General features: G+C 38.4%; 1 protein-coding gene across 1 annotated transcript in view; it reads left to right on the forward strand.

Annotated features, from left to right (window-relative positions):
• The window catches only part of LOC109560113 (bifunctional heparan sulfate N-deacetylase/N-sulfotransferase 4), a 317,526-nt gene that overhangs the window by 204,409 nt on the left and 93,264 nt on the right, over nucleotides 1-19,853 (forward strand). Inside the window, exon 6 of the mRNA XM_070791024.1 lies at nucleotides 361-489. Within this exon, the coding sequence (XP_070647125.1) occupies nucleotides 361-489 (129 nt within the window). The remainder of the gene's footprint in view (nucleotides 1-360; nucleotides 490-19,853) is intronic.

Consider the following 19,853-nt stretch of genomic DNA (forward strand, 5'->3'; position numbering starts at 1 on the left):
AAGCGATCTAATACCATGAAAAATGTAACCTTGGAGAATCTCTATATTTGAATTACGTTAACCCTAAGAAGCCTTTTTTTTTTTTTTTTTTTTTAACCAATTCTGTAATATAACTCAGCTGGTAGGTGAAATTTGTAGGCATGAATGAAAATGTTGTAACGTATATGTCCTATGACTTTGGGCAGCTGTCTTAATGTTTACATAATTACATCAGTGTCAACTCTTGATTACAGTAAGATTTTGGCTTTATCCACTGGGAAACTCCAGTAGGAATGATAATATGCAGACTCTGAAGTCATGACACATCAATGGAACTTTTAATTAAGTCATGTCAATATGCTGCTTTTTCTTTTTTCTCAGGTCCTCCCTCGACAGACCTGTGGGTTGTTCACACACACTATTTTCTACAAAGAGTATCCAGGAGGCCCCCAAGAACTGGATAAAAGTATCAGAGGAGGTGAACTTTTCCTCACAATCCTTCTAAACCCAGTAAGTATCCTATTTATGCTTTTCACAATAATATCAGACCTTTCAAATATATGTTTCATTTTGTTTCCATTGTCAACCTTCTCACAAGAGAGTAGATGGTAAATACTAGAGAGAAATTATATTATATCTCCAAATTATTAAATTTCCTTAATAAATGTCAATCAAGAAAAGTACAGATTTGTTAGGATCCATGTGTTGACTATAACAATTAAATGTAAGCTAATATCTCAGTGTTGGCTCTTATACTTGAATTGTAGTAAAGACATATATACAGTTCTCTAGCAAGAGATACCAATTCAAGTGGGTTCAATCTCTTGGTCTGGAAGAAACTCAGGAGAAGGAAATGGCAACCCACTCCATTATTATTGCCAGGAAAATTCTAAGGACAGAGGAACCTGGCGGGCTACAGTCCATGGGGTCACAAAGAGACATGACTAAGTACATCCAAAAACATTCACAATATAGTGGTGTGTATTTTGTCTGTAAGTTGAATCTGCTTCTAGCTCAAGTAGTAGTATGTCTATCAGTAGACATACATATTGCCATCTCTAAAAATGATCACAATGAAAAGCTGCATTGAAAATACACAATGTTTGTATTTAGTTCCTCACTTACGTCTGAGACTTTGTCACCCCATGGACTGTAGCACTCCAGGCTCCTCTGCCCATATAAATTCCAGCCAAGAATACTGGAGTGGGTTGCCATTTCCTTCTATATAAAAATACATAACTATGCATTATCTTTAAATACTAGGGTCATCTGAGGCTTCTTTTTAAAATATTCGTTAATTTTATTTGGAATCAAAGCTAGAAAATTTGTCCCTTTTAGTTGTGCCCTTTGATTATTCAGAGTTTTTCAATTTGATTTCCAGTTATATGTGGAAAAGTATAGCAATATGGGAATATATTGTCACTAGATAATGTTGCAATTACTTCAGCTTTTTCCATTTTTTCCCTTAAAGATTCCATTTCTGAGGTTTTAGAGAGGCATGTCCTTTTTTTAACATCCCACTGCACACAAGAAAATGTGAAAGAGTGAGTTGTATGCTGTGTCTAACTTGTTTGGGTAAGAAATTTTCACACTGAGAGAAAATGATTCATGCTTTAAACAAAACTATGTTTCAGTTGTCTCTGTTGAAGCTCCAGGTATGTTTAAATAAATTTAGATCGTGTATATGCTATTTGTAACCCATGAAGAGAGGAAATAAAAACCTAGCTTGTGTATAGATGAAAACTTGTAAATTGGATTGAAGGGGTTGAGAAATGGGGGCAAAAATGCATGTTGTCATTCAGTCACTAAGTTGTGTCTGACTCTTTGAGACTCGAGACTACAGCACTCCAGGCTTCCCTGTTCTTCACCATCTACCAGAGTCTGCTCAGATTCATGTCCATTGAGTTGGTGATGCTATCTGTTGCCCTCTTCTCTACCCTTCAGTGTTTCTCAGAATCAGGATCTTTTCTAATGAGTTGGCTCTTCCCATCAGGTGACCAAAATATTAGAACTTCAACTTCAGCATCTGTCCTTCAATGAATATTCAGGGTTGATTTCCTTTAGGATTGACTGGTTTGATTGCCTTGCAGTCCAAGGGACTCTGAAGAATCTTCTCTAACATCACAGTTTAAAAGCATCAATTCTTTGGCACTCAGCCTTCTTTATGGTCCAACTCTCACATCCATATATGACTACTGGAACCACCATAGCTTTGACTAGACGGACCTTTGTGGACAAAGTGATGTCTCTGCTTTTTAATACCCTATCTAGATTTGTCACAGCTTTCCTTCCAAGGAGCAAGCATCTTTTAATTTCATGACTGAAGTCACTGTATGCTGTGATTTTGGAGCACAAGAAAATAAAATCTGATACTGCTTCCACTTTTTCTTCTTCTATTTGCCATATATGATTGGGCCAGATGCCATGATCTTTGCTTTTTGAATGATACAAGTTTTAAGCCAGCTTCTTCACTCTCCTCTTTCATCCTCATCAAGAGCTTCTTTAGTTTTTGTCGCTTTCTGCAGTTAAAGTGATATCATCTGCATATCTGAGGTTGTTGATATTTCTCCTGGCAAACTTGATTCCAGATTGTGAGTCATCCTGCCTGGCATTTCATATGATGAACTCTGCATAGAAATTAAATAAGCAAGGTGACAATATACAGCCTTGATGTACTCTTTTCACAATTTGGAAACAGTCAGTTGTTCCATGTCCAGTTCTAACTGTTGCTTCTTGACCCACATACATGTTTCTCAGGAGGCAGGTAGGGTGGTCTGGTATTCCCATCTCTTTAAGACTTTTCCAGTTTGTTGTGATCCACACAATCAGAGGCTTTAGCATAGTCAGTGAAGCAGTAGTAGATGCTTTTCTCTGAAATTCCCTTGCTTTCTCTATGATGCAATGAATGTTGGTAATTTGATCTCTGGTTCCTCTGTGTTTTTTAAACCCAGCTTGTACATCTGAAAGTTCTTAGTTCATGTACTGCTGAAGCCTAGCTTGAAGGACTTTGAGTATGGGGAATGAGTGCTTTATCTGAGTATGAGTAATCAACAAACTTCTTCAAACTGCAGGACTATTAAAAACAAAACAATACATTTGACTCAGTTCTAATGAGGTGGATGAAACTGGAGCCTATTATACAGAGTGAAGTAAGCCAGAAGGAAAAACACCAATACAGTATACTAATGCATATATATGGAATTTAGAAAGATGGTAACAATAACCCTGTGTACGAGACAGCAAAAGAGACACTGATGTATAGAACAGTCTTATGGACTCTGTGGGAGAGGGAGAGGGTGGGAAGATTTGGGAGAATGGCATTGAAACATGTAAAATATCATGTATGAAACAAGATGCCAGTCCAGGTTCGATGCACGATACTGGATGCTTGGGGCTAGTGCACTGGGACGACCCAGAGGGATGGTTTGGGGAGGGAGGAGGGAGGAGGGTTCAGGATGGGGAACACATGTATACCTGTGGTGGATTCATTTTGATATTTGGCAAAACTAATACAATTATGTAAAGTTTAAAAATAAAATAAAATTAAAAAAAAAAAAAACAGAACTGTCTTTTTTGTTGGGGTTCCACTAAACTGGGGAATAGCTTGGATGCTCTATGATTTTAGTAAGAAATTTTATTTTTCAAAACTTGTTTGCTCTCCTGTAAGACAAATTTATAAACTAGACAATCTTTAGTGTTCCTCAAAAGTATTCCTTTTGGATACTTCAATTTGTATGTGTTTAATTCAAGCTCACTGAGACTTAAAAGAATCAATAACATCACAAAATATTTTTGAGAGTTGATATATACATGTGAATGTGAGTGAAAGCAAATATGGGAAATCTTTCTCTTTACTCCTTCCCTCATTAATTGAGAATTTGATCTTCATAGAAGCAAGGGTCACATCTTCATACTGTTTTCACTTTGGGGTATACTCCCAACCCCAAATCTGCCCTTGTCCCCTCTTCAGGGGAAGGGATAAGCATCAGAACAATGATGATTCCCTCCCATGAACCTCTAGCCCCAAGGTCTGGTTGTTACTGATATTCACCACCTGGGTGCCCATGGGGCTACTTGCCATTAAAGAGATGTATTTATAACTCTGCTTTTCAAAAACTTTGAATTTAGCACTCCATATATAGCATCATTCACAGACTAACAGTTGGCCCTTGACAGTGGTAAAGAACACGCCTGCCAGCACAGGAGACATGAGACCTGGGTTCGATCCCTGAGTTGGGAAGATCCCCTGAACAAGGAAACAGCAACCTACTCCAGTATTTTTTCCTGGAGAATCCCATGGACAGAGGAGCCTGGCAGGCTACAGTCCATGGGGTTGCAAAGAGTCGGACACAACTGAAGTGACAGGATGCAAGCATGCATAAATCGTTACTCAGAGGGTAATAGCTGGTCCTTTAAATAAGATGGAAGACTATTTGGCACTTATACCTGTAGCACTTGCTATAAACTGACAAAATAACACTAACCTCACTTAAAAAGCTAATCATTGCCAACCAAAGTTATTTTAATTGCAGGAGAAATAGAACAATGAAAGAGGGGAGTTTTCAGGAGATTTCTAGAATCCAATAACAAACTATACTTAATCATTGTGAACTAATGGTGATCTTAAAGTAGGATTCATGAGTAAAAGCGAGAAACCCAGATAGACAAATAAGAAGGAGCAATGTTAGAGATGATTAACAGTGTGGATAATATAAGTCATTCTATGTACAGTGATATGAAGCTGGGATCAGACAAATAGCAGTCCACAAAGATATGGGAGTAAGGAATAATGCTGCTCAAAACATGAACAGTGTAGTCATAGGCAATCCAAGTAGAGGCTACCCAGCTCTCTAGGGAGACACACTGTGGGTGGCATTTGACAGAACCCAGATTAAAAAAAAAAAAAAACAAAAAAAAAAACAGGTCTTAGTTCTAGAGCTGCATAAGCAGAAGTTATCAGATATATTAATCAGGGTTCTTCAAAGAAACAGAACTAAGAGGATGGGTGGGGGAGAGAATTATTACAAGGAATTTGCTCATGTGATTATGGAATTTGGAAAGTCTCAAAATCTACAGTGAACAAGCTAGAGTCCCAGGGGAGCTGATGGTATAGTTTTCGTAGAAGTTCTCTAGCCTGAGAACCAGAACAGCTGATGGTGTAGTTCTAGCCCCAAAGTAGACAGGATTGAGACCCAGGAAGAGCCAGTGTTTCACTTCAGGTTCTTAGGCAGGTTAAAAGAAAGTAAAACACAGTAATCAGTTCAAAGGCAATGGGGCAGAAGAAATTCCTTTTTATTCACAGAAGAGTGAGACTTTTCATTCTATTTGGCCTTCAGCAGATTAGATCAGACCCACCCACCTTATCTGCTTTCCTCAGTTGACCAATTTGGTTGTTAATCTCATCAAAAGCATCCTCATGGACACACCCAGAATAATGTTTGAGCTGTGTAACTTGTGGCCCAGTCAAGTTGGTACAAACTTAACCATCACACCAAATGAGGAAATGAAGATGGGAACAGACAGGAAGGGAGTGAAATAAAATGGGAAACAAAGGAAGAGGGAAGAAAGTGATGAATGAAGTAAAGATACTGTAAGCTTGGAATTTTTTGTAGCTGTGTCCTGTTATGACTAGAGAGGCACCAGAAGTGATGCATTTCATGCAAAGATGAGCACAATAAAGGACAGAAATGTTATGGACCTAACAGAAGCAGAAAATATTAAGAAGAGGTGGCAAGAATACACAGAACTACACAAAAACCAACTTCATGACCCAGATTACCACAATGGTGTGATTACTCATCTAGAGCCAAACATCCTGGAATGTGAAGTCAAGTGGGCCTTAGAAAGCATCACTATGAACAAAGTTAGGGGAGGTGATGGAATTCCAGCTGAACTATTTCAAATCCTAAAAGATGATGCTATGAAAGTGCTGCACTCAATATGCCAGCAAATTTGGAAAACTCAGCAGTGGCCACAGGACTGGAAACGGTCAGTTTTCATTCCAATCCCAAAGAAAAGCAATGCCAAATAATGCTCAAACTACTGCATAGTCGCACTCATCTCACACATTAGTAAAGTAATGCTCAAAATTCTCCAAGCCAGGCTTCAGCAATACATGAACAGTGAACTTCCTGATGTTCAAGCTGAATTTAGAAAAGGCAGAAGAACCAGAGATCAAATTGCCAACATCCATTGGATCATCAGAAAAGCAAGAGAGTTCCAGAAAAACATCTGCTTCTGCTTTATTGAATATACCAAGCCTTTGTATGGATCACAACAAACTGTGGAACATTCTTCAAGAGATGGGAATACCAGACCACCTGACCTGCCTCTTGAGAAATCTGAATGTAGGTCAAGAAGCAACAGTTAGAACTGGACATGGAACCACAGACTGGTTCCAAATTGGGAAAGGAGTATGTCAAGGCTGTATATTGTCACCCTGTTTATTTAACTTATACGCAGAATACATCATGTGAAATGCCAAGATGGATGAAGCACAAGCTGGAATCAAGGTTGCCTGAAGAAGTATCAATAACAGCAGATATGCAGATGACACCACCCTATGACAACAAGCAAAGAAACACTGAAGAGCCTCTTGATGAAAATGAAAGAGGAGAGTAAAAATGTTGGCTTAAAACTCAGCATTCAGAAAACTAAGATCATGGCATCTGGTCCCATCACTTGATGGAAAATCGATGGGGAAACAATGGAAACAGTGACAGACTTTATTTTGGGGGGTTCCAAAGTCACCGCAGATGGTGACTGCAGCCATGAAATTGAAAGACACTTGCTCCTTGGAAGAAAAACTATGGCCAACCTCAGTTCAGTTCAGTTCAGTCACTCAGTCATGTCTGACTCTTTCCGACCCCATGAAGCGCAGCACACCAGGCCTCCCTGTCCATCACAAACTCCAAGAGTCCACCCAAACCCATGTCCATTGTGTCAGTGATGCCATCCAACCATCTCATCCTTCGTTGTCCCCTTCTCCTCCTGCCCTCAATCTTTCCCAGCATCAGGGTCTTTTCAAATGAATCAGCCCTTCACATCAGGTGGCCAAAGTATTGGAGTTTCAGCTTCAGCATCAGTCCTTCCAATGAACACCCAGGACTGATCTCCTTTAGGATGGACTGGTTGGATCTCCTTGCAGTCCAAGGGACTCTCAAGAGTCTTCTCCAACACTGCAGTTCAAAAGCATCAATTCTTCTGTGCTCAGCTTTCCTAGCCAGCATATTAAAAAGCAGAGGCATTGCTTTACTGACAAAGTTCCATCTAGTCAAAGCTATGGTTTTACCAGTAGTCATGTATGGATGTGAGAGTTGGACTATAAAGAAGGCTGAGTGCTGAAGAATTGATGCTTTTGAACTGTGGTGTTGGAGAAGACTCTTGAGAGTCCCTTGGGCTGCAAGGAGATCCAACCTGTCCATTCTAAAGGAAATAAGTCCTGAATATTCATTGGAAGGACTGATGCTGAAGCTGAAGCTCCAAGCTCCAATACTTTGGCCACCTGATGCAAAGAACTGACTCATTTGAAAAGACCCTGATGCTGGGAAAGATTGTAGGCTGGAGGAGAAGGGGACGACAGAGAATGAGATGGTTGGATTATATCACCGACTTGATGGACATGAGTTTGAGTAGGCTCCGGAAGTTGGTGATGGACAGGGAGGCCTGGGGTGCTGCAGTCAATGGGTCGCAAAGAGTTGGACATGAATGAGTGACTGAACTGAACTGAGAGTTGATCTGCTGTGATCAATAGTCCTTCATTGACATCCAGAAAATAAGTACTGAGACTGCTTGATTAATGGCTATTTTAAGTTAGGTGGTTTCAGCAAGACTGGCAAAGAAGAAGCCTTCTGGAAGGAAAATGAGAAAAGAAGAAAACAGAAATAAAGTAATACTGATACCCAGTCTTCTCCTCTGGTCTCTCCTTTTTCTCTAATTTCCACTTAATTCTTTGTCAGAGTAAAGAGTATCTCCTTATTCTTTTTCATCAAAACCATGCTGAAGAAAAAATGCCTACAAATTCAGTGATGTGAATGTATGTTTTCAACATGAGTTCACTGATATGTTGACTCTAAAGACTATTTGTATCCTCACAGAGCCTGTTCCCAAAGGAGATTCTATGACTTCATTTTTTTTTAATGTATCAAAGTCCCTTAGGGAGATATGATTTCAGTAGAAACAATCAACATCCATGAAATCATAGAGAAAGATGATCACTTCTCCTACCTACTGTTTGAACTGATTTTGAACATGGAAAACCAATGTCTTGGGGGCTTATAAGTAGAATAAGTGATCATAGTGTTAGTATAAACTCTAAAGATTTAAGACCAATCTCACCTTATTTCATTTTTCAATAATGACCTAAACTTTCACATCCTGGAAATACTATAGACACCTTATATTGTGGCATCTCTCTTGCATAGTGATTCTCTTTGAGGATTTGTAAATGATCCATAGATTTTTGTCCTTAGTGTTGGGTTTTCAATATATTAATGAACGGATGGATAAGGATAAGATAGTGTGACACAAAGGTGGCAGTGATGGTAAATACATCAGATCATAATGTTAATACCTAGTATACATAGCACAGTGAATTTACAGACCAAATCTAGCAAGATGAAATTTAACAGGCAATAATAAAAAGCCCCAAAATTACTTTCAAAGAAAATAGTGCATAAATTCCAGAATTATTTAAGTATAAATATTATATAAATATAGATTAAATCTGCCAGTAAATTGTATGGACTGCCTCATGACATATTTGGTTTCTTGTCATTAAAGCTGTATAAACAAAAATTTTGTAGGAATGTCAAATCTATTACTTTTAATATCTCATCTGATGCTAAAACTGTGTAATTCTGTTCTTATCCAGTTTAGACATAGGTATATATTTTTCATTATGAAACATAAAAAATATGAAGTAGGTTTAATTTTACATATTACAAACCAGCACTACATATTTAGTTATAGTAGGGTCAGAGGAAAAAGGAAATGGCAGTTTATCAACATGTAAGAGAATTAATAATCAACCCTGCATATTCATTGGAAGGACTTATGCTGAAGCTGAAGCTCCAATACTTTGGCCACCTGATGCGAAGAGTTGACTATTTGGAGAAGACCCTGATGCTGGGAAAGATTGATGGTAGAAGGAGAGGGGGGCAACAGAGGATGTGATGCTTGGATAGCATCATTGACTCAATGGACATGAGTTTGAGCAAACTCAGGGACATAGTGAAGGACAGGGAAGCCACCAGGCTTCTAGCTCATGCTCCAGTCCATGAGGTTGTAGAGAACTGGACACAACTTAGTGAAACAACATCAACAATAAGAATTAAGGGTTTCTCTGGTGGTTCAGTGGTGAAGAATCCTCCCGCTAATGCAGGAGATATGGGTTTGATCCTTGAATCAGGAAAATCCCCTGGAGAAGCAAATGGAAACCCACTCCAACATTCCTGTCTGGGAAATCCCATAGACAGAGGAGCCTGGGGGGCTACAGTCTGTGGGGTCACAAAAAGTCGGACACAACTTAATAACTAAACAAAAACAATAGCAAAAGAATTAAAAAATTATATAAAATGAGAAGATATTCACTGATAGATGTATTGAAGGAAGTAGAAGAGGAAGAAATTTCTATCATTAGTATCCTGAAAGAAGTATTACTGCCAGATTTAGCAGATCATTTGAACTGATTGAATAGTTTCTGGATTCATTTGTATGTACACATCCTATGAGGATAATAAAAGCTGGGAAAGGTATATGAGGGAATATCCTGGAATTTCCCTCTCTAGAGTACTTTAAAATAGAATCAAAAGCTATAGAGTTCTTCCTTATTGCCTTGAGGAATGGGACTGGATTAAATATCCTTGAAAAGTTCTACCCCCTTGTTTGTTTGTGTTTTGTTTTTCCTGGTTTATAACTTTCACAACTCTGTTCTGCAGTCAAAAAGGCCTGAACCACACTAAGACTATTGTAGCTGCTTTCTCTGTCTGGCTTCCACTTTAGGAATTCACATTATTTTGTGTTGCCCTTCTCTAGAACAGACCTGTATATCGCCTGTGCTCGAAAGTCTCTAATATTTGTCTTTATGCATGTTCAATGTTTTTTTTTAATTTCATTTTGATTCTAGCTGCCATGCTGTTCTCATAGTTTTACACATTTTAAAATATATGTCATTATTTTCTAATACACCATAAAGCAGAAAATTGGAATATATTTTTACATCTTGACTCATATATAAACTCCTGTTATTGTTGCCCATTAGATCTTTTGATTCAGCAAACTGCAATAATTGGGGTTTCTTGATTTCCTTAGATACCAACTGGTTTTGCCCAGATTAATGTAAAAAAATGAAAATTAAATGAAAGCTGTTTGAATGACATTTCAAAAGAATAGCTAAGCATCTGTCCACTTAACATTCAGATAACTTTCTCCTGGCTTTTTTTTTTTTTTAGATTCCATCATGACCTCATCACATATTGATATTTTCCTGCACTGTTCCACACTTGTCAAATGCTAACATGTATTTCCCTAGTGCCGAATTCTTCCTGCATTTTCAATATAATCTTTGTACAGGCAGGAAGAAATATAATTTAATCATGTGTGAGGTGAAACAGCTTACACCAGGTAACCCACTATCATTCAAGTCAAGACACCACCCCATAAATTATGCAACAATTTACTGTAGTAGAGGAAGCCTGGAGTCTTGTCAGTTGCTGTCATCACTAACTATAAAAGCTTAAAATGAATATGCCTTGCTGGATTTAATATTTTTATAACTCATTTTAATTTTGTGCTCCACATAGAACAATATGAAAATAGAATTTTCTAAGTTTTCTTGACAGATATATCTAAATATTCTCTGATTCTAGAAGGCTTTAAAATGGCAGTACTGGAGCCACGAAATCCACTACATCATCCAAAGTCCAGAGCAGTGCCTAGACTCACTAACCTTTGTCTGATTTTGGCCTGTTGCAAATCCAGGTGAACAAAAAATATGAGCCTGAAAGAATGGTGTACTTGCAGTTGCCAGTAGAGTATAATGAAACTGCAGTGATGTACTTCCCCACTACTGTCTCCTGAACCTTCACACACCTAGGCTGGCTAATGAGCTTTTCTTTCTTGTGTATATCAGTCTCCAAATTCATGGAATCTAATAGCAGGTGCAGTACATTATGAATTAGTGCTCGCTTTTCAGATAGATTAAAGACAGCTGCAAGGCTTAGGAAAACATCAACATGAACTAAGCTGAACTAAGCTTTAAGTTCTTTTAAATCCTAAAATAATATGGAAGTGGATATGTAAGATAATTCACAGAAACATATGCAGCACAGCAAAATAAAATGCACAAAATATCCCACAGCTTTTTTAAAGAAAATTATAAAGCATTACAGATTACTAATACTCAAGACATCCAAATATTCTTTGATAATTTTGATTTCCTATGAATGCTGTGCTTTATAGAACATTGTAACCATCAGATATTTCATGTAGAACAAAGCAAACGCATATTCCAAGTGGTAAAGAACTGCACCTGGTTTTCCCTGGTGGCTCAGCAAAAAAGAAATCCACCTGCAATGCCAGAATCCCAGGAGACACAGGTTCGATCCCTGAGTCAGGAAGACCCCCGGGAGGAGGGCATGGCAACTCACTCCAGTATTCTTGCCTGGAGAATCCCATGGACAGAGGAGCTTGGTGGGCTATAGTCCACAGGGTCTCAAAGAGTCGAACACAACTGAAGTGACTTAGCACACACGAACATAAAATGTACTTCTTTATAAAATAATATGTTAATATTTCTAACTCAGGATCATGGAAGATATTGACATATGTTCCAGCAATATTTATTAAAGAATAATAAATTAACTTCTAACTGCTCTACTACAGTGAAATGTGCCTCTTATCTGGGCAGGAACTTTTGAAGCAATTAATGGTATTGGAGCTCTGAGGCTTTAGAGCCTGGGAGAACTGCCACCAACTGTGAGAAGAATGGACTCCTGTAGAGTATATAGATTGTGGAAAATTCTATTTCCACTTACTGAAAGACCTATAGTAACCTCTTTTTTTCCCTTTATCAGTTTTTCGTTTGGTCTTTAAAAAAAAAAAAAAAAAAACTTAAAGATTTGCAAGACTAACCTTTACAAAAGAACATGAATCTTCACTTCTGCAACGATTCACACTCACAGTAGGAATGTTGCAGAATATGGAGTCAGCTAATATCCATGGCTTCACTACAGATAATACTGTTTTGTTTTTGTCTACACTGAAAATCAGAATCAGAGTTAGTATAACGTTTTAGAGAATGCCGAGAAATTTTTGCTTTCTCCCAATTTGGGAATAGTGCATGTTTTTTTTTTTTTTTTTGCAGTCAAATTTACTTAGCAATTAGTATTTCAGAATGTAAAGTTTGCCACCACAAAAGACCAGAATAGTTTGTATCCTAGCCCTGAACTCTGTCTTCTCATCAAATGAGGAAAAGGTTGCTATTATTATGTAGACATGCATCTTTCTATACCAGCGGTTCCTACAGGTCCTGATGGGATACAATTTACATTCCAATATATTTCTAGATCATGAACAAATCCATAAAATTGCACTGTTTTTTTTTTCAATTCTGTTTCCCTAGAAAAAGAAATGAAAGCAGCATTATTTTATTGGGGGAAGTCTGTTTCATCTTGTGTAACTGGATAATTTAGTTTTCCCAAAGCATGTTATAAAAGATTGTGGAATAGCTCTTTTACATAAATAAATTTTCAACAGCAAAAAATACAACCTCCTATTTTTGTAAATGTTAGTCGATAGATTTCTCCTATTTTGAGGCTTATAATAGATAAGTATTACATACATAATGTTCTTAATAAGTTAAGGATTCTTTGAAAGCAAAATCAGTAAATTTGTGGTTATCAAAAATAAATCGCTCTGTATTAGTGTTTATATGATTTGGTGGCTAGTGAGATAATAAGAAAGTAGGTGCATTCTGTGGGAGTCCACAAAATTAATACTGATTTGTGTGTGGTTTTTTTTTTTTGGTTTGTGAGTTTTCACCCCACCATTTATTCTCTCTTCTCCCCCACAAATTGTATAACACCTAGATATTTCAGTGTCTTGTTTCTTTCTTTAATATTGATTTATTTTTAAAATTTGAAGTACATTGAAGAAAGACCATTTTGGATCACTTTATTTTATTTCATTTTCGTTATTTGTACTTTTCCTCTGGCTGCTCCTCAGAGTCAGATATTATGAAAATAAAACTACAAATTATTTTCTAAAACATGTTATTTTCATTTTTTTATTTTAGAAAACCAAATTATTTTGTCTTAGATTTTCCATCGGTGGCTTATAATTTTGATATAATAAGGATATTTAATATTATATAGATATTAAACTTACTGATATCCACTGAAGAATTAAAAAGTCTTGTCATTTTCATCCATATAGTCTTATCAGATGAACAAAGGTGTCTATCACTAAATTTGTTAAATGCTTCTTTGAGATTCATAAACTCTCAAATGTATTACTTGTTGATAAAAATAATTGGGAATGTGGTGCTTAATTTATGGTGAGTTGTTAGAATGTCATCAGTTGCTTAGAGTGTTAAACCTTGGCTACTATTTATATCTCAACTGTTTGATTTTTTTCAAGGAGATCTTCGTGATGTGTTCACCAAAAAGCAGTTCTGTTGTGTGGATATTGATGTGTGTGTATAAATCCATGAAGGAAGGCCTGGGAATCCTTCAAATCCTCAAATACCAATCCAGAGGAGTTGGTATTTGAGCTGAGCATTGTAGGGACTCATCAGACAAATGAGCTAGTGAGGTAGAAATAGGGAATGGGAGTTTGCAGCAGTAGAGGGGAAAGGTGTACAGGGTCACAGAGGGTAAAATGCTCATGGCAATTTTGGGAGCTATAAATGTTTGTGTTTTCCAAGAGTACAAAATGAAGGTAAAGTCATGGCTGCTGCTGCTAAGTCACTTCAGTCGTGTCCGACTCTGTGTGACTCCATAGACGGCAGCCCAGCAGGCTCCCCCATCCCTGGGATTCTCCAGGCAAGAACACTGGAGTGGGTTGCCATTTCCTTCTCCAATGCAGGAAAGTGAAAAGTAAAAGTGAAGTTGCTTAGTCATGTCTGACTCTTAATGACCTCATGGACTGCAGCCTACCAGGCTCCTCCGTCCATGGGATTTTCCAGGCAAGAGTACTGGAGTGGGGTGCCATTGCCTTCTCCGAAAGTCATTAAGAGTAGGTAAATAAAATCATGGAAATTTTTGTATGACATGTCACAAAAGAAGAGGAAAGGAATTCAAACAAGGAAGTGATAGACCCAAATAATATTTTGATTTATAATTCTAGCTGACAGGTTAGGGCCTTGGATACACACTCCTTCTAATGTCTACCGTACTTTTCTTTTTTTTTTTTAATTTAAATTTATTTATTTTAATTGGATGTTAATTACTTTACAATATTGTATTGGTTTTGCCATACATCAACATGAATCTGCCATGGGTGTACACGTATTCCGCATCCTGAACCCCCCTCCATCCTCCCTCTCCATACCACCCCTCAGGGTCATCCCAGTGCACCAGCCCCAAGCAACCAGTATCATGCATTGAACCTGGACTGCCGATTCATTTCATATATGATATTATACATGTTTCAATGCTACCCTCTCAAATCATCCCACCCTCTCCCTCTCCCACAGAGTCCAAAAGGCTGTTCTATACATCTGTGTCTCTTTTGCTCTCTTGCATATCGTTACCATATTTCTAAATTCCATATATATGCATTAGTATACTGTATTGGCGGAGAAGGTAATGGCACCCCACTCCAGAACTCTTGCCTGGAAAATCCCATGGGATGGAGGATCCCACGGGCTGCAGTCCATGGGGTCGCTAAGAGTCGGACACGACTGAGCGACTTCACTTTCACTTTTCACTTTCCTGCATTGGAGAAGGAAATGGCAATCCACTCCAGTGTTCTTGCCTGGAGAATCCCAGGGACAGAGGAGCCTGGTGGGCTGCCTTCTATGGGGTCACACAGAGTTGGACATGACTGAAACGACTTAGCAGCAGCAGCAGCATACTGTATTGGTGTTTTTCTTTCTGGCTTTCTATTCCCATTACTCTCGACTTCACCTCACTGTTTTCCCTGAGACTCTATCTCTGATTTCTCTTCCTCACCTGGATCCCCTCACAGGTGAGCTCTCACTGCTACGTGTATATGTAATATATACAAAGAGCCACGTGTGTAATACTGCTCACAGTGGTAAATAGCTTTATGTTTAGTGAATGTCATCTCCCTCACCTGTGCTGAATGTACCCTCAGGAACAAGTATTCCCTCAACAGGCACCTGTTCAATAAGACAGTACATAAAAATTATATCATCAGACTACCTGTGTTGACTGCATGCCATCATTTCACATGAGTTGTTTAAATTGCTTCAGAAGAAAAGGGAAAGGAAAGGAGAAAGAAGGAATAGAAAAAGGAAGCGGGGAAAAGAAATGAGAGCAGAGGGCAAATGTGGAAGAAAGAGAAGGAAAAAGAAGAGGCAAGGATGGAAAGATGAGGAAGCTAGTTCTCTCTCTTTTCGTAAAATCAGATGAACAGCAGGAATGTAAATGTATTCACCAAACTCAGAAGTTCTTCTTTTATTCTTCCAGGCTGGCTAAATACTGAAGAAAAAGTTGTGTAGTTTCTCTGTGCTTCAGAATTTCTCTGTCCGTAAATGAAATGAGGAAACTAATGTTGGTTCCTTTAGAGGGAGTATGAGATGTGACAAAAACTAGTGTTGGATTTTTTTTCAGAGAAAATGTAAATAATTTGGAAGTAATTCTTATTTGAGAAAGTGGAAGTATATATCACTTTTATTATCAAATATATTTGAGGATGTTAGCAAACTGCAAACCCTGAGTTTATTTACAGTGTGAATTTGCTTGATTGTTTCTCCCTGCTAGAACACATAAATCATGTGATAAATGCATTCTCTTTTACAAAGGTATTTATTTTATTATAGGCTTCGCTTCTGAAAATGTTCTTGATTGTCACTTTATTGTGCCTTCTGAGCTATTTTTAAACAATAAAATATCTATCATTATTCTTTATTCCAGTGAAGCAAACTGTGTCATCAAATGCAGTGCTTGCTTGGTTGGTCAAGACTTGTTTTGTTTTGTTTTAATTTGATTTTGTTGTCTACCAAAGTACGTCAGATGTTTTTGCCAAAGGTTTTTGTTTTTGTTGCTGGCCTTGCTGATTTTAAGGCCTTTTGTTTATTTATTTTATTTTATTTTATTTTATTTTTTTTGGTTAATAGGGAGCTCTGCTAGAAACACTAGGTCCATACTTTGATATATTTTATGTTCCAACACTGACTGTTGTGCTCAGATGAGGAGTATTATAGAATTATAGCAATCTCTGTGTTTAGTACATAAAATTAATGATATGAAAAATGGAAGACCTTCCCAAATGAGACATAATTACAGATAATTTAGATGAATGAGTTGAACTTATTAGAAATAAGAAAACCCAAACCCACAAACCAAATGCAAAACTCTAGACTGACTTTCATTACATATTACAATGGGGAGACACTTTTCATGTCTGCCAGCATTGACCCTATAGATCTGTCTTCACTGGACTTCACACCTAACAAAACAGTCAGTGTTCAAACCTCTCAGTGATAACATTAACTAAAACTAGAGAAGGATCCAAGAGATTTACTTTTCATGAAAGACTGTGTTTTTGTGAATAGGGTTCATGGGGAGTTTAGCCCTGTATGAAAATTACTAGCTTAAGCAATGTAAAAGATAAGATATCAAGCATGAAGTGTTTCCCTGATTTACAATTGTCACTTTTAAGCCAATTTAAGGTATCCAATAATGTCATTCAAAGTATAAAGTGTAAGTAGCAGAATTGTGCTCCTTCTTGAAGCTGTTATTATAGCCACTTAAACTTTTTTTCACACATAGATACACCTTCAAACTAAATGTGAATAAAAGATGTGACTTGAAAATTGCCGTTCTCTTGCAATTTCTTTTCAGAAGTCCATTCTGTAGTTCACTTAAATAACTTGCTCAAGCAATCAAATCAATACAGGTAGACTTTTCTACATGGGCTGCAATGTTATGATCATAAACACAAAGATTTTAGAAATTATGAGCTATTTAAAGAAATAAAAAAAGAAACTTTAAACACATCACAATGCCTCAAATTGAAATCATCTTCTATTCCATCTTTTGCTGAATACACCTTAAAAAATATACGCTATAGCTTATAATGATTCTTGAATCTTTAGTAATTTAGATTTTAGAAAAACACCCATTCATAGGAAGTACGGTGATGGTGACTTACAATGTGAGGAGTTATTAACTCAATCTAATGATTGGCTTTGGAAATGATTTTGTAGAGAGCAGGCATATTCCCAAGTAATATCAGGAGACATTCGTTTTGCACATTGATGCTCACTGTAGGTCATGTTGTATATCTGTTGAATGACTAAATCTATCAGTGCCACTGCTGCTGCTGCTGCTAAGTCACTTCAGTCGTGTCCAACTCTGTGTGACCCCATAGACAGAAGCCCACCAGGCTCCCCGGTCCCTGGGATTCTCCAGGCAAGAACACTGGAGTGGGTTGCCATTTCCTTCTCCAATGAGTGAAAGTGAAGAGTGAAAGTGAAGTCGCTCAGTCGTGTCCGACTCTTAGTGACCCCATGGACTGGAGCCTACCAGGCTCCTCCATCCATGGGATTTTCCAGGCAAGAGTTCTGGAGTGGGGTGCCATTGCCTTCTCCGAAATCTATCAATAAATACCGTCAATTCTACTTTCAAAAAACTGAAAGTGAAAAAATTTGAAAGTTGCTTGCTGCTGCTAAGTCACTTCAGTCGTGTCCAACTCTGTGCGACCCCATAGATGGCAGCCCACCAGGCCCCACTGTCCCTGGGATTCTCCAGGCAAGAACACTGGAGTGGGTTGCCATTTCCTCCTCCAATGCATGAAAGTGAAAAGTGAAAATGAAGTCGCTCAATCGTGTCCGACTCTTAGTGACCCCATGGACTGCAGCCTACCAGGCTCCTCCGTCCATGGCAGGAGGAGCATTTTCATTTCCTCCGTCCATTTTATAGGCAAGAGTACTGGAGTGGGTTGCCATTGCCTTCTCCGTGAAAGTTTCTTAGTCATGTCCAACTCTTTGCAACCCCATGGACTATACAATACACGGAATTCTCCAGGCCAGAATACTGGAGTGGGTAGCCTTTCCCTTCTCCAGGGGATCTTCCCCATCCAGGGATCGAACCCAGGTCTCTCACATTGCAGGTGGATTCTTTACCAGCTGAGCCACAAGAGAAGCCCAAGAATACTGGAGTGGGTAGCCTTTTCCTTCTCCAGGGGATCTTCCCCACCCAGGGATCGAACCCAGGTCTCTCACATTGCAGGTGGATTCTTTACCAACTGAGCTATGAGGGAAGCCATCTACTTTCAAAGTATGTTCCAATTAGTGTTTTTCTCTCCACTTCCTGATGATGGCCCCCTTATCTCTCCTCCAGAGAACTGTTACCATTCTGGCCACCAACTCTGTTATTCCCAAGGGCAGTCAGAATGATATTGTTAAATCCAACACAGACAAATGTCGTGGTCATTCTTAAATGCCTTCAAAGGCTTCTCACTTAATCTCAGAATAAAATTCAAACTCTGGTCCATGACTTGGCCTTCTGCTGGCTTCTCTGCATTGGCCAAGTTCCACTCAAACCACACCATGCTTGTCTCCACACAGTCCTTCAAAGATGCCAAGATCGTTTGCCCTTCAGGGCTTTTGTGCTTGCATCCTTTTTGCTTATAAGGGTTACTTCCAGGAATTTGTTAACCTTGATGTCTACTGCCTCTCATGTCTCAGGTCAAAAGTCACCACCTCAAAGAATGGTTGCCTGGCCTTTTTTGCAGTCATTGTCTATGACTTGTCTGTCTTATTTTTCATCTTTTCATTTCATGGCTGCAGTCACCATCCACAGTGATTTTGGAGAAGAGGAAAATAAAAGCTGTCACTGTTTCCACATTTTACCCTCATATTTGCCATGAGGTAATGGTACTGGACTGGAAAAGGTCAGTTTTCATTCCAATCCCAAAGAAAGGCAATGCCAAAGAATGCTCAAACTACCACACAATTGCACTCATCTCACATGCTAGTAAAATAATGCTCAAAGTTCTCCAAGCCAGGCTTCAGCAATACGTGAACTGCGAACTTCCTGATGTTCAAGCTGGTTTTAGAAAAGGCAGAAGAACCAGAGATCTAATTGCCAACATCTGCTGGATCATGGAAAAAGCAAGAGAGTTCCAGAAAAACATCTATTTCTGCTTTATTGACTATGCCAAAGCCTTTGACTGTGTGGATCACAATCAACTGTGGAAAATTCTGAAAGAGATGGAAATACCAGACCACCTGACCTGCCTCTTGAGAAATCTGTATGCAAGTCAGGAAGCAACAGTTAGAACTGGACATGGAACAACAGACTGGTTCCAAATAGGAAAAGGAGTTCGTCAAGGCTGTATATTGTCACCCTGTTTATTTAACTTATATGCAGAGTACATCATGAGAAATGCTGGGCTGGAAGAAACACAAGCTGGAATCAAGATTGCTGGGAGAAATATCAATAACTTCAGAAATGCAGATGACACCACCCTTATGGCAGAAGTGAAGAGGAACTAAAAAGCCTCTTGATGAAAGTGAAAGTGGGGAGTGAAAAAGTTGGCTAGAAGCTCAACATTCAGAAAACGAAGATCATGGCATCTGGTCCCATCACTTCATGGGAAATAGATGGGTAAACAGTGGAAACAGTGTCAGAGTTTATTTTTGGGGGCTCCAAAATCACTGCAGGTGGTGACTGCCGCCATGA

Source organism: Bos indicus, chromosome 6 (genome assembly GCF_029378745.1).
Source record: "Bos indicus isolate NIAB-ARS_2022 breed Sahiwal x Tharparkar chromosome 6, NIAB-ARS_B.indTharparkar_mat_pri_1.0, whole genome shotgun sequence".
In the NCBI taxonomy this organism is placed as follows: Eukaryota; Metazoa; Chordata; class Mammalia; order Artiodactyla; family Bovidae; genus Bos; species Bos indicus.